The 15,443-nt window shown below is 38.2% G+C and overlaps 1 protein-coding gene across 1 annotated transcript in view; it reads left to right on the top strand.

The window, feature by feature from the left end:
- Positions 1 to 15,443, top strand: part of USH2A (usherin) — a 693,391-nt gene that overhangs the window by 541,429 nt on the left and 136,519 nt on the right. The window contains exons 52-54 of the mRNA XM_077886665.1: positions 590 to 787; positions 1,452 to 1,606; positions 3,610 to 3,808. Coding sequence (XP_077742791.1) covers positions 590 to 787; positions 1,452 to 1,606; positions 3,610 to 3,808 — 552 coding nt within the window. The remainder of the gene's footprint in view (positions 1 to 589; positions 788 to 1,451; positions 1,607 to 3,609; positions 3,809 to 15,443) is intronic.

The following is a 15,443-nucleotide window of genomic DNA, read 5'->3' on the forward strand; positions in this document are numbered from 1 at the left end:
TTGCCAGTTCAGAACACTCAACAGTTTGGTTTTGTTCTTTTAATTAGATGGTTGTTTTGGGTTTGGGTTTCAGTTCTGATCCAGTGAAAGAGGGAAGGATGTCTATAGTGCATTGTGCACTCATTTATATCCACTAACCGTGATAAACCAAAGTTTCAAGTCCTGTATCTCATAATGACTACCTTATAATTTATATACTAATATAGTGTAATATGAACAAGGTAAGAATTGGTAAAATTTATAATATCAAACTATAAAAGAATATTGGTGAACCTGCCCCATACAGAAGTAAAGGGTGCACACACTTGTGAAGTATTAACATCTAATGTGCATTAGTCTAGTACTTTAGGTCATTCTTGTTATCCCAGAAAAGGTGACATCTGTTCTGTGGAATTCCATATTTTTGCATCCAATAAACATGATAAAATGTTTTTATGATTATGCACATTAAGATAAATCATTTTTAATGATGTAGAGCACTAAGCATATATTTTTTAGTATTTAAAAGTTTCAATATTCATTTTAAATATGATGGTCAAAAAAATTAAAAATGTTTTAAAAATTTCGCTGTTCAATCCTCCATTTCCAGATGTGAACCTGGAGCCTTATATGACATATGAGTATAGGATTTCTGCATGGAATCGCTATGGGCGAGGATTCAGCAGAGCCATTAGAGCCAGGACAAAAGAAGATGTGCCTGAAGGAGTGAGTCCCCCTAGATGGACCAAAATGGATAATCTTGAAGATGTGATAATCTTAAATTGGAAGAAACCTATACAATCAAATGGTATTAAGCTATTTTTAAAATTGAAATAGGAAAATCCTGTAAATCCATAAGGAAGTTGAAATTAGTGTGATCTACATATAATTGGCATGCATGCCAGGACTTGGTGTCAACCAAATGCACAGGAATAAGAGGAATTATTGTCAACTCTATATAGGGGAATAAGAGGAAAGTATCAAAGATATATTCAAGATCTCCGGCTTGAGCAAATTCTAGATTATAGATATACAATATTAACCATTAAAATTATTTTCTGGTAAAAGGAACATTAGGTGTGTGCCTACTTACTAATCCTTCATATTGTAAAACAGGTCTCACGAATGTTTAGGACCCCAGTTGTTTTCTGGAACCTTCCAATATATCTGAGCTGCTTTCAAACAAGCAGACTGTTAAGGAAAGGCAAAATGGTTTTAATATTGAAAGTAATTTTGTTTGATAGAGAGGGGAAATAAACATAAATGATTCTTTAATTATCTGTGTCCAGAATCCCTCTCTTCAATAAGAGTGCCTATCATTAAGAACTGCTTGAACGTAGCACATAATAGGACATTAAAAGTAAGTAATGCTATATTATACCATTTCCTCAGAACCCTAAAACACGTAAGTTGTTTGCCAATAGCTAAAAGGATATGACACTCCAATCTGGGCATTTCTCTGTTTCTTTTAGGTCCTATTATTTACTACATTCTTCTCCGAAATGGGATTGAATGCTTTCAGGGAACATCACTGAGCTTCTCTGATTCAAAGGGAATTGAACCATTTCAGGAATACTCATACCAGCTAAAAGCTTGCACGGTTGCTGGCTGTGCCGTCAGCAGCAAGGTAAGGGGAAGTACCCAAACTCCAGACAGAAGTAGCCAGTGTGAAGACTAAATGAACGCCCAGGTTGTGAATGATTTTTCCAATGACAGAAAACAATATCCACCTCAATACAGTGTTAAGTAGGGTGTTCATGTGGCATCTCAATTGAGTATGAGAGATCACTGCAAAGGAAATGTATGCAAATATCAGTATTTTGTTAACTTAAAAAAGAAGGAGAACTTGGATCAATATTATCCTCTTTATCACATTTTTTCTCAGCCAACTAGTTTTAAATGATCATCTGTAAATCCATCATCATTCCCCCAAAATATCAAATCAACAAAAATTGCCTGCTCTTGAAAAACAGAAAGGAGCAAAAGAGCCCAGCATAAAAAATAAGATGATACCAAGACTTCTGCTACAGCCTTGGCAAGAAACGAACTCATGCCACAGAGATCAGAATGGAGAATATTCTGAAGATACAACAGATAATGGGAGGATGAAATCTATAGAACTTGGTGTCAACCAAATGCACAGGAATAAGAGGAATTGTTGTCAACTCTACGCAGAGGAATAAGAGGAAAGTATCAAAGATATATTCAAGCTCAACGGCTTGAGCAAATTATAGATCACAGTGCCATTCTGCAAGCAAATAAAAAAATAAAAGGGGAAAATTTGAGCGTAGAGAATAAGATTAAAATTTTAAATGTTTTTTAAAAATATATTTAAGAGAAGGAGCAGATAGCAGAGAGGCAGAAGGAAATGTTATTTGGCACATTAAGTGAAAACGTCTTGTCAGAAGCTGGATTATGAAGTGACTGAATTTGCTAGAAAGATCCATGTGAGAGTCAAAGCAAGGAGGTTGAATAGGGTCATTTAAGGAGAAAAGAGATAGAGACAAAAACAAGACCATAGGTGATGAACCCTGGGGATGTGAAGAGCCCACAAAGGAGACTGGAAAGAAACAATCAGACGATTTAGGAAGGAAAATAAAGAAAGAGCCATTTCAGAGGAAAGCCAAGAGCAACAAGCACACAGAAGCTCTGATTCTTTTCATGTGGTTACAACTTTAGAAGAGCAGCATCCTCACACACTGTGCAAGAACCATCCAAGTAAAACATTCAGTCAGATGGATCAGCTGCAGTGCATATGTGCAGCTTTTTATTCAACAGACCTCCAGAAACATCTCTGAGCGTGCCACCATTTAAACAGATGGCAGCTGATTGGCCCAATCAAAAGTTATGGTCCGAACGGTCCTCGAACAATTCCCTGCCTTTTTTTTTTTTTTTTTTTTTTTTTTTTTTTTTACGTAGGCACAGCTCCTGCCTACCAGCTGCCAGGACAATTGGTTAAAAAGTGAAACCAGAGTTAATTCTGTGATGAAAACAAATGCAGCTAATGTTTGTCCAAAATCACATTTGGATAATGCTGAATAACTGGCTGATTTATCCTTTTTTCCCCTTCTCATTCAGTTCTTTTTCTAAGACATCGGGACAGACATTATCAAGCCATCCTGAGTTTCATGAGAAGAACACAAAAGGATACAAAAAAAAAAAAAAAAATCTGCCCATTTACACTGTTCAAAGCATATTATATGCAAGCAAGTTCAGATGTGGGTTTTGCTTCATATTTACTGGTGCTTAAAATGTACAAAATCAGGCTGTTAAAATGCAAAGACACTGATGGGCCATATGGAAGAGAGTTATCAAGAGTTCTCCAGTAAGACAGTCTGCCAGCCAGATTTTACTTGTTTAAACTGAGGGCTGCACTCCGCCGTCAAAATTGTTGTTGAACCTGTTGTGATAAATGGTAGTGTGAGACTTAGGTAATGTATTCAAGGTCAGATTTCATTGTTTAAATAGGATGGGAGGAAAAGAATAAAAAAGGGGGACTGTTTCTTCCAAGCCCCTGCTAATGATATGCCAGGCCAGACAACAACATTTTAAAACAAAAGTGACATTCTCGTTGATCAGAGTACCTCGTGGCCTATGACCATAAATTGCTGGTTAATTCCTGTGTTTCAGGTAGTTGCAGCTACTACCCAGGGAGTCCCGGAGAGCGTCCTGCCGCCCAGGGTCAGGGCACCCAGCGCGGAGGCCCTGCATTTGAGCTGGAGCATCCCTGAGAAACCAAATGGCATCATTAAAGAGTACCAGCTCAGGCAGACTGGGAGAGGTCTCATCTACAGTGGCACCAGTGACAGGAGGCAGCATACGGTCACAGGTGAAAAAAACAGAGGAAAACCTACCAGAAGAGTCTGTCTCTGTGGTTGGGGGGGCAAAGCATCCCAGGGGTGTGCGTTTGATATATGAGGTCACTTCGAAAGGACGTGTTCTCTTGACATATGGTCAGGTCCCACTTATCCATGCTAATAGAAGAGCCCACACTGGCAACAATAAGCCACAACAGCAGATAACTTCAGAAATAATTTATATTTGGCTTTGATATGCATTATGTGTAGGGTTTTTGCATCAGTATTAACTTTTTTTTTTTTCTCAGACAAACGGTAAGATGCATTTTCATTCCCCAAGGATATTCTCCTAGATAATGGGACTAGGCTAGCCAAGAATGTACTGGAAGGCAGGGAGAAATCAGCCAGAGGCTAACATTTATCTACTGAGTGGGTAACTAATACACAGAATGGTTGACAGGTGACTGTTTGTGACAATTGGCTATTAACATCAATTAATAGTGATTATATTAGTTTCATTGTTTGTTATAACATTTACTATAATTAACTTTCGTAAAATAATAATAGTACAGTTATAATAGCATAAAGTCAGATAATTGCTAGAAGTGATTATGATAATAATTAACATGTTTTGGTTTGAATGTCACTTCTGAAGAGAAGAGAAACATCTTCTATCTTCTGACTTCCCCAATCTAAGGAAGCTTCTCTGATACACCATTGCATCACCTTGTCTCATTTTCATCACGAATCTCTCACTGCCAGGTAGTGTTTGTTTTTATGTCCCCCTCACTGGGATGTAAGCTCCAGAATTGCAGAGACCTTCTGTACCTTGTTCAAAACAGTACTTCCAGCGCCTAGAACAATCCTGGACACATCCACAGACGCTAAACAAATGTTTGGGGAATAAGTGACTTTCACCTGTGCCACTTGGCATGTACTATCTCATTTGATTCTCTTCACAAACCAATGCGGTAAAGAGTTATTACTCCCATTTTACAGAAAAGAACACTTTGAGAGGGATCCCTGGGTGGCACAGCGGTTTGGCGCCTGCCTTTGGCCCAGGGCGCTATCCTGGAGACCTGGGATCAAATCCCACATCGGGCTCCCGGTGCATGGAGCCTGCTTCTCCCTCTGCCTGTGTCTCTGCCTCTGTCTCTCTCTCTCTCTCTGTGACTATCATAAAAAAAAAAGAACACTTTGAGATATTAAGTAACTTAGTTCATTATTTAGATCTACTGAATTATCCCAAACAGTTGTGTAAGTTTGGATTCTGAGGCCACAGGCAAGAGGTTACAAACTTACTTTTCCCCTATTGAGAACAGCTTCCTTCCATGGCCTCCTGAGTAGATGTTCTTCTTCCATTGGACCCCATGGCTTGCAGGGAACATTGATAGTAGAGATAATAAAACCTGCAAGAAGTGCAGAAAAGCCTGGAAGAGTGTGCCTGAGTTTTCCTCGGAGGAGGGATAGGTTATACTACACGGTGGAAAAATCAATTCATCCTGATTTGCTCTTAATTCTATGACTCCCTGACACACAAGCAGGCATTCATTGACAGATGTCCCCTGTTTTCCAGAAGTGCCAGAAGCCTACAGAAGGGGCTTCATAAATATTTGCAGACCAGCACATTGCATTCCTTATCTGAAGATCCTGAGCTAAATCAATGATAATGGAGATGGAAAAAGCCTTCATCAATTCAGATTATTAAAGTTATTTCTTAGATCATATTTCACTGAAAGTGAAAATGATCACAAATAGTTGAAATGCTGTTGTTTTACATAATAAAACTTTACATTTATATTGTGCTTTATAATTTGAAAGAACTGCTTGCCTTTGGATACGTTTGGTTCTCATCACATCCCTATAAGTGAGGGATGTTTTAACATCCACATTTAAAAGATGAAGAATTAAAGTGACATGCTTAGGGTGCCCAAGGCATCAGAATACCATTTCATTCCAAAAAAAAAAAAAAAAAGGAAAGAAAAGAAAGAAAGAAAGAAAGAAAGAAAGAAAGAAAGAAAGAAAGAAAAAGAAAAAAAAAAAGAAAGCAATGTTGCCTGCTTGCTGTGTTCTAAAAGAAGATTGCTGCTTTCAAAAAGCTCCCAGTGACAGGGAACACTGATAAGTTAAGAACTAATTGCAAATACACCATAACTGATGCCACAGCAGAACTCTAAAGAACACAGTGGGGGGGGGGGGGGGGGGAATCAAAAGAATGACTAGAAAATGGAATGACAATTGCAGAGTTTTAAAAGCCAAGTTAAGGCACATTTAGACCCTGTATCAGTAAAGGTTTCACAAAAAAACTGGGATACAGTGATATGGAATGTTCTTCTTACCCTCTCTGTTTAGTCAGCATGAGCTTTAAACTGTGTGGGCTGTTCTGGTTTGCATTTTTTTAAAAACCAGCATTTACATGCCAACAGACTAAATTCAAATGTAATGTTCAAACCGACAGGACTGATAGCCTCGTTAATTATAAAATAATTGGGAAGATTTTTCTTTAAACCACCTTCACTCCACCAGTTCTTCCTCTCATTGTCATTTTTAATGAATATTTTCATGTCAGAGAGGATTTCATACACCTCACTTGATGCCAGAAGTTCTTTTTTATTAGGATAAATATTTTAAAGTTTTTCTATGTGCTTTTACTTTTTACAAGATCAGTAAAATGAAAAGTAGCCTTTAGAATTCATTTGGTTCATCCTCTGTACCGTTTTAAATAGATTTAGACAGTACTTCACTTGGGCAAGACGGCCCTAAAGAGAAATGTCTTTGTTGAATGAAGTAAAGTCTCATTCAGCAAAACCTTGCTGAATACAGAACCTCCTATACGTAGTTTCTACAGGATGGCAACGGTGCCAGGCATTAAAGCATCTAATACCTGAGATCTATACAGTGTTCGCATATCTTATCTGCCAGGAAAAATTCAGTTCCATAGTTCTCTGGCTGACCAAATTCACTATGGAAGTATTTTATGATATCAATGAGTATTTTATTGAGTTCATGGAATGAACAATCAAATTCATTTTACATTGCATCTCAAATGTTTGATCAAGGAACTGCCTATACCCCCTGGGGTAAATGTTTTGATTTTCTCATCATTTCCAAAACCTTGGCATTCCCTAAGTTAACAGTCAAACGCTAATGAAGCTGTAGCACTAGTCATCCTGGAGCCTGAAAATCTAGGTCCTTAGAAATGACAGAAGGGAAAGCGAGCACCTTGCCTCAGCCCCATTGTCTCCATGCTTATTTTTAATTACCTCAAAGCTTTAGAAACATGATCCCGTAAATGCTTTGTGGGAATAGTGGCGAATGCACTCATCATGTGAAATCCATAAATTGCTTATAATCCTCTCAAGATGTTAAAAAAAGCATTAAGTAATTGAAGACAGGAAGTCCTCAGTTAATTATTTAGAGGTGTTATCAATGCTTTAAGTAAACTGAAGCATTTTCTGCTATCTCACTGAGCTGAATACCATGGGGACGAAGGAGAAACAGCCATCATCTTCTCATATCCGCTAATGCAAACAGCACATGGCAGCTTGTCAATAAGACCTTTTCATATCATTTATTACTAAACAGGTCCCCCATCCTGCACAGAACAATTGGGATGGCAGTTATGGCATTGTTTCACTTTGGGTTACCAGTGCTTCGTATATGGGCCTCCTAGCGTGGGCACTGTGCAAAAGAGATGGGGAAAGGATTAACTAAATAATTAGGGCCACCGAGAACAAAATGAATTAATCATATCCTCTTTAGCGGCAGATTTGATAAGGGCTTATGTGTCTCTTAACTCTGGGAGAAGTGTTTTCAAAATAATTTATGAAAAGTTGCTTATCGCTGCATTTTCCTTGAAAGGGAAGACCCACCAGCATTAAGCTGTGAGGAGAGAACGATTTGCCTTTTCCATTTTCTTAGAAGCTCATGAAGATGTCCTGTGCTAAAATAGCATACACCCTAACAGTGCAGGTGGTAGCAGACATGCACTGCTAATGTACTGAAACAGATATCCTGTTGAAGACAAAAAAAAAAAAAATGACCGTCAGTATCACAAAATGTGGAATTTCTTTATATGGGGATCTTACATTTAGATAACTCTGCTATGTACTCCCATAGTAGCCGACACGTGGCTCTCATGGCATTTATTATACTTTATCACAATATCCTTCTTGTCTCTGTTCCTCAGCTAATAGGTGAAGCTTTTTAAGGACAGACAATAGCCTCTTTTTTTGCCATTGTATCATCTACACTATGACAGGCACCCATCATATTATTTAGCGTATTAAGTATTCAAGAATATTTGTTGAGTGCGTAGATATTAAATAACTAGTACCCAAATGATTTTAGCCTGTTTTGACTGGACACAAAAATCAGACTGTCAAATACATCTAAATCTCAGGCAGGAATGGCTACATAATTTGCAGAGTCCAGGGCAAAATGAGAACGTGGAGTCCTTTGTCCCGAAATTATTTAGATACAGCTCAACATCCAAAAAACAAATGATTCAATTAAAAGGTGGGCAGAAGACATGAACAGACATTTCTGGAAAGAAAATATGCAGATGGCCAACAGACCCAGGCTCAGCAACACTCATCATCAGTAGAATGCAAATCAAGACTACAATCAGATGACATTTCACACCTGTCAGAGTGACTAAAATAAAAAACACGAGAAACAGCAAGTTTTGGTGAGGATGTGGAGGAAAATGAACCCTCGTGCACGGTTAGTGGGAATGCAAACTGGTGCAGCCACTGTGGAAGACAGTATGAAGGTTCCTCAAAAAGGGAAACATAGAGCTACCCTATGATTTGGTAATTGGGCTACTGGGTATTTGCCCGCAAAATACAAAAAGAGATATATGCACCCCTATGTTTACTGCAGCATTATTTACAGTAGCCAAATTATGGAAGCAGCCCAAGTGTCCATCAATAGATGAATGGATTAAAAAAAAATATGGCACATATCCACACTGGAATATTATCCAGCCATAAAAAATGAAATCTTACCAGTTGCAACACATGGGTGGAGCTAAAGAGAATAATGCTAAGCAAAATAAGTCAGAGAAACACAAATACCATATGATTTCACTGATATGTGAAATTTAAGAAACAAAACAAATGAACCAAAGGCAAAAAGAGAGAAAGACAAACCAAGAAACAGGCCTTTGACCCTAAAGAACAATCTGGTGGTTTCCAGAGGGGGGGAAATGGGTGAAAGAGGTGAAGGGGATTAAGAGTAGAGTACGCTTACCATGATGAGCACTGAGTAATACACAGAGTTGCTGAATCACTATATTGTACACTTGAAATGAATATAACACTGAACGTTAACTATATTGGAAGTAAAAACTTAATAAAAATTTTTAGAAAAGAGTAAATTTTTCAAAAAAAATCATTAAGAATTTTTGAAAATAGAACGTAGAATCAAGCACTGGATCCTTCTCTACATGGGATCTTGGGTCACATATCCATGCCTCCAGCCTTGATCTCTGGCCATCTGGATTTATTGGCAGTGTATTTCTTTAACCGAAACAGAGAGGAAGAAAACTAGGATGATGATCATGTCCTCAGAACAGCTTCCAGAGCTTCTCTTCAGTGGTCTCAGAACATTGCATGTAGCGCTCTGTACTACATTTGCCCCAGCTACTACCTGACTACTGACCACCAAGCATCAGACCTACGAAACTATTTTCATAGATATGAAAGATCTAATCTATATCTAATATTTCATCTATTGTCATAGATATGACAATTCATTTTATTTTCATTTTTCCAAACGTGAGGAAAACTTTGTGCCTATTTGCAAAATAAATACACAGATAATAGCATAGCATCAGTCTCCATTTTATACTTAAAAAAAAGTCTTATTGATAGAATATTATAGCCAAAGAATTACAATCAACAGCTGTCTAGACAATAGTATTTAAAGAAAAAAAAATTTCCCCTGAAATCTCAGTTTCAGGTTCCTTGCCTGGGCAATCACTGCTTCTGTTTTGCCCCAAGAGCTCGAAAGAACTCCTGCTCTCTCTGCAAAATATGTCCTTGTCAAGCTTCTGCCCAGCATCAGACTTTGCTGCCACCTGATGCCACATTGTGTTTCTAGAGAAGACTCTGCCTGAAAATGTAGAATAAAAGTGGCTTTGTTCTAGGACAGCACCAGACTCCAGAGAAGAAAAACATGTATTAAAATAGTGTTACTAAACTCAAACAAGCAAGGGTCTTTTCTTGGACTATCTTAATAACAGTTTTGATGTTGATATGCATTTGGAAAGAGAGTCTGCCAAGAAATAACTTATCTGGGAAGTGCTTCTTGGGATGAATCTGATTATTAAGATATTGGGGAGAGGGGCCTAAACTATGGCCTGGAATTTGACACAAAATATAGAATTAAGAAACAATTAAGCTTGCAGCAAGTTGTCAGAAGCAAAAGTCATGAGATTACCTCGCAGGCATTTGCAATGCCAGAGCACCTTTATTTTGACGTTTTGACGCCCAGCTCATGAGCTACCAACTGAATTTGTACTTTGAAGCCTCGATACAGGAAACGATTCCAATAGCTGCTCACAAACAGGCAAGAAATTGGCTTGACTAACCGGGATGCATAGCTCCTGAGGTTGTGGTGGGTGGTCCTATCATGAAAAGGGAATCCCAGCCTGTGAGCTCCTGACACATTCCTTGATCCAATTTCATGAAACAAATCATCATGTAAATGCACCATAGATGTCTCTAAAGCAATTCCGCAATATTTTAATGTATCAGTTTTGAACATCCAGATTTTCAATTTTTAATTCAATAGGAATCCTGCTATAATTCTACCCATCGCAGCCAGCGTTGCCAGTGGGTGCTGGAAGTTCCTGGGAGTCTCCATGTGCAGAGACGATCTGGAGGGGATCACTTAGTGAGAGCCAAGGCTGATAAGGGCAGAAAAAAGCGTTTCACAGCAGCAGGATTGCATGTGGATTCAGGGGGACCCTGCCAAACACCCAGTTTGGGTGAACTTGTACCGAGATCAGCTTCTTGCCCAAAAGGTGTATATTTGATAACCACCTACCGAAAAGTTTTTGAGATAAGCCAGGCCTCTCAGCCCTTGAACTCATCACTGACCAGATTGATGGAGAAACTTTCAAAGTTTGTATTTATAGGATTATTTGGTAATTCCTTAGAAAACAGCAGATGACATTATAGAATAATATAAATTCATTATACGAACGCTCTGAAGTAGCACTTGCTATCTGAGATTATAATGGACAAAATGCCTTCTCCTGACTATTAATCTGGATAGTAAAAATTGGAAACAAGCTGTTCCTTATCAAATGTGACTGACACTGACAAAGACATTGGTTCTGTTTTCCAAATCATATTTTTTGTGATTCATAGGCAGACTCCAGGTGATCCCTTTTAACACACATTTGCTCTGGAACGTGATGTTACTTGAAAGTATAATTGTCATGAGTTTGGTTATAGTATGCTTCTTTCCTTTAAGAGAGAACATGATTCCCTGTAGGGAAATTCAAGTAATTTGCAGCCACCATAATCTCCACTGCACTGAAATGTTAAATGCTTGGCTTTTCTCCATGCATTTGCCTTTCTCTGCTCTACAACTCCTATCTCCCACGCTTTTAATTCAATGCTGAGCACTTGAATGATGTTTTCTTTTCTCCTTCTACTCTTGGACTTCAGGATTAAGTTACAGTCAGAATGGTTCCTTTGAGACATCTCTTTATTTCCCTCTTCTCGTCCTGATCAATTCATGAGTCGTTTTCAGTTGCTGTGCCCTTTTCAATGCCTGTTACTAATATTTCATATATATCTCAGTTTAAGGACCACCCATAGAGACTTACTTAAAATGGCAACAAATTCCAGTTGAAATGCATTGATTTTATTGAGTTTTACGGAGTCATATGTATGAAAGGTCATCCAGTTCATGTAAATCATTTATGCCTGATGGCAGTCGATGCTTTCCTTACAGATTATTTGAACCAAGGCTGTTAGTAATTTAGTCCTCTGACAATATGAAAAATCCAAGACCTAAATAATAGGACGTGGACAATTATGGATTCGAGTCTTGCCTTCCCTCAAGTTAGTCTGTAACTCAAGCAGCCTCCACCATCATGCCCACAGTTTAAAGATATGGAAACTGAGGCACCTAGAGGTCAGAAAGCTGGCCCGTGGCAGTCGCTAGTAAGTATGTAAAGGATTAGGACCCAAAATAATCTAACTTCACAAGCTTCTCTCCTAACAGCAAGGCTGCACCACTTCAGTACATGAATTGTGGAAATGTTCAAAATGGAAATATTTAAATAAATAAATAAATAAATATTTATAAATATATTTATATATTTATAAATATATATATATATATATATATATATATTTATAGTGTGTGTGTGTGTGCTTAGTGGAAGTTTCATTAGGCTTTGGGCTACCTATATCATCACTTTCCTGTGTTTCAGAAGCCCGACCCTATTGCTCTGGGCCATACTTCTCAGGCCAGCTACCCAGACTTCTATCCCCACCAGAGCTTATCTCTATAATAATAGAAGAGTTCCTCCACTTGTCTATTCTCTGACTCCCTTACCTATAAAATAAGCAGATAATTGCAGTGCCTCAGGGAGTTAGCAAGGGTTTTGATTATGTTAATATCCATGAAATACACAGAAGAAGGCCCCCAAGTGGTGTTCAGTAAACTTCAGCTGCTGTATATTTATGTGATCTAGTAATCAATTTCCTAAAAAATAACTCCACTTCTCAAAAAGTATATTTAATTAATGTATAGAGTCCAGTGAAAAGACAGGTTAAAATGGAACAACAAAAATCCCCTGAGCTTTGTTTTTTGTTTTACCTTACTATAGTTTTTTTTATTGAATAGATGTTTGAACTAAATACTTCCAACATATTTCTTTCGTTTTAAGAATAGTTGCAATGTTTTCTACCACTTTGACATCTTTCAGATGCTCTTTAATCTTCAAAGGGAAGAAAGTTGTTGAAAAATTTCAACGTGCTTGGCTGTACTCTTATGTGGTGGGAGGGCACAGGGCTTGGTGTTAAAGTTGCGGGTTCGTCTCTACCCCAATCTGATCACTCGTTTGCTGTAGAGCATTTGCTTCTTTGAGCCTCAGTTATTTTACCTGTGAGGCAGGAATAATAATTTCTGTTCTGGTGATATTTAAGGTGAAACCTCTTCACCTTTTCACTAAACCTTTTCATGTTGTTGCTAATTGTCTCTCCCAGAATCTTGTAACTATCTCTAACGTGCATAGGGTAATAACAGCTGCTTATGGTCCCCTTGTGTAACATACAAGAATCTGAACTTGTGTGCCAGCATGTGACATTATTAGTAATTATAATATTAGTATGAGTTAGAACTCTTTTTCTTGCAAGTTACAGAAAACTCAGTCCAAGCAGGCTTAACAAATGAGCATTTATTGGCTCGTGTAACTAAAAAAATCAGGTGAAGACTGAAGGCTAAGAAGAATCCAAGACCCAATTTCTTTTTACCTCTGAGTTCTCCTCCATTCTCAAGCTGTGTGTGGTGAACAAAGAACCACACCAGCAGGAAGAATGAAAGTTCAAGTTCAAGGCCTACCTTCCATTAGCCTAAATCAGGTCATAGACCCAGTCCTGAGCAGTGAACATTGCAAAGGGAAGGTGGAACTGTGTCCAGAAGTAGTCAACATAGGAGGAATCAATTCTAAACAAAACACAAAGCCTATTAGTGGCCAAAAGACTGGTTTTCACAAGGAAAACTGGAGCTGTTATAAAAGGAAGTACGATGGGACGCCTGGGTGGCTTAGTGGTTGGGCAGCTGCCTTTGGCTCAGGTCGTGATCCCGGGATCCAGGTCAAGTCTCACACCAGGCTTCTGCGAGGAGCCTGCTTTTTCCTCTGCCTGTGTCTCTGCCTCTCTCTCTCTCTCTGTCTCTCATGAATAAATAAATAATTTAAAAAAAAAATAAAAGAAAAGGAAGTATGAATGGACTCTGGAAGGTAAACATAGCAGCTCTGGAGGTGAAGGATACAAACTGGCAAATGTGAGTTGAAATGAAATGAATAATTCTATCTTTGTTCCATGTGGCCCTTCAATTGTCCCCCTACCCATACTTCAGGACCGGACACAATCCTTGAGGACAGACTGCCCATGAATTAGATTAAGTCCATCTGTCCTTCTCTCCTTCACTTAAGGTCTCATGCCTCCCACTTTTGTGTTTCCTGTTCTTCCATCTTTGTCTCCTTTCCCCAGTTCATTACATCCATTCCTCTTGACTGGTGATGTCTTTGAATTCCACTGGCTTCCTGACCTAGGCTCTCTACCCAATGCTCAGCTCTGCATCCTGGCTTTTTAATTCTGGTACTCCAGGAGCTTCAAGAGCTGCATACTCCTCCACTAGACCTGGCCCAATGCTCTGCAAGGCCAACCCATACCATCCAATTTAAGCACCTGTAACAGACTCCTCTGGCACACTTTCCTTAATCTATCAAAACTCGTAATGAGCTAGCTATTCCACTGCTGTACCATCTCTAAACAGCTGTCTTCTAGTGTTCTGAGCTATATATAAAGTGGATTCCACTAAACCTGCTTCAGAAAGATTTTGTAAAGAATGGACAATTTCTATTTTCATATACTTTAATTTTCTTTTTAGCTGCTATCCTCATTGCAAACATCCTCAGACCTCTCATCAACCTTAGAACACTTCTGTGATGACAAATTTTCTCTACTTTTTCTAAGATGTATCCTAAAATACATCTTCAAGAAAAAGTCTCTTCAATAGTCACTGCTTATTGGCAATCATCTTAGCTAGAACACAAAATGAAAAGGAGAATTAGGCCTCATTTGGGGGGGGGGGCGGTGTTTGTTTTTGTTTGAGAAGAAAATTCCGAAGAAAGGTCAAGCATTGCTTCACTTTTACCCAGCCATATTTAAGTCTGACATTCAGACAAAATCTAGAAACTATTTATCGTTTACACATTCCATTATTTTTGTATTATTTTAATAAATATTCTGTAACTAAGGTAGAATTGCTTATACAAGGAATAGATGTTATGGGCAGAGATACTCATGGAACTATGAGGAAGGGTCTATTTGGTCAGATCACACTTTGGCTGGATGTCATAGACATCATAGCCTGACATCTTTATGGAGCACATTTATGGGTTTTGTGTTCTTTAAACAGTATTTAACAAATATCAAATACCTATGATAGGCACTACTAGGGGAAAAAATGATGAAAAAAAAAACACTCAAAGACGTAAATCTTACTCTCAAAGGGCTTATATTCTAAGTGAAAAAGTAAGATGTTCAGATGAAACAGTGTTACAAGGGTCTAGACCCCTTTTTCAATAGCAAGAGTAAAGAGGGTGCATTGTGGGACTAAATCAGCCTGCCACTGAAGTCTCTGACCTTCATACTTAGACAATCCCTCCCGTTTTCTTTTGAGCTCTATATTTTATAATCTTTGGCATTTTCCCATAAACTTTTATCAAATATATATGGCTTGGGTATGGCTTAGATCTTTCATCATATTTCTTATCTATAAATCAGGTAAATATCAAAATTATGTAAATCCCCCATAGCATCCAAATGGAAGATTACAATCAAATAAGTATCTGTATCTTATCACTAAATTGATAAGGAAACACAAAGGGCTTTGAAGCTGAATCCTGAAGCA

The sequence above is a fragment of the Canis aureus genome, chromosome 38, assembly GCF_053574225.1.
Source record: "Canis aureus isolate CA01 chromosome 38, VMU_Caureus_v.1.0, whole genome shotgun sequence".
NCBI lineage: Eukaryota > Metazoa > Chordata > Mammalia > Carnivora > Canidae > Canis > Canis aureus.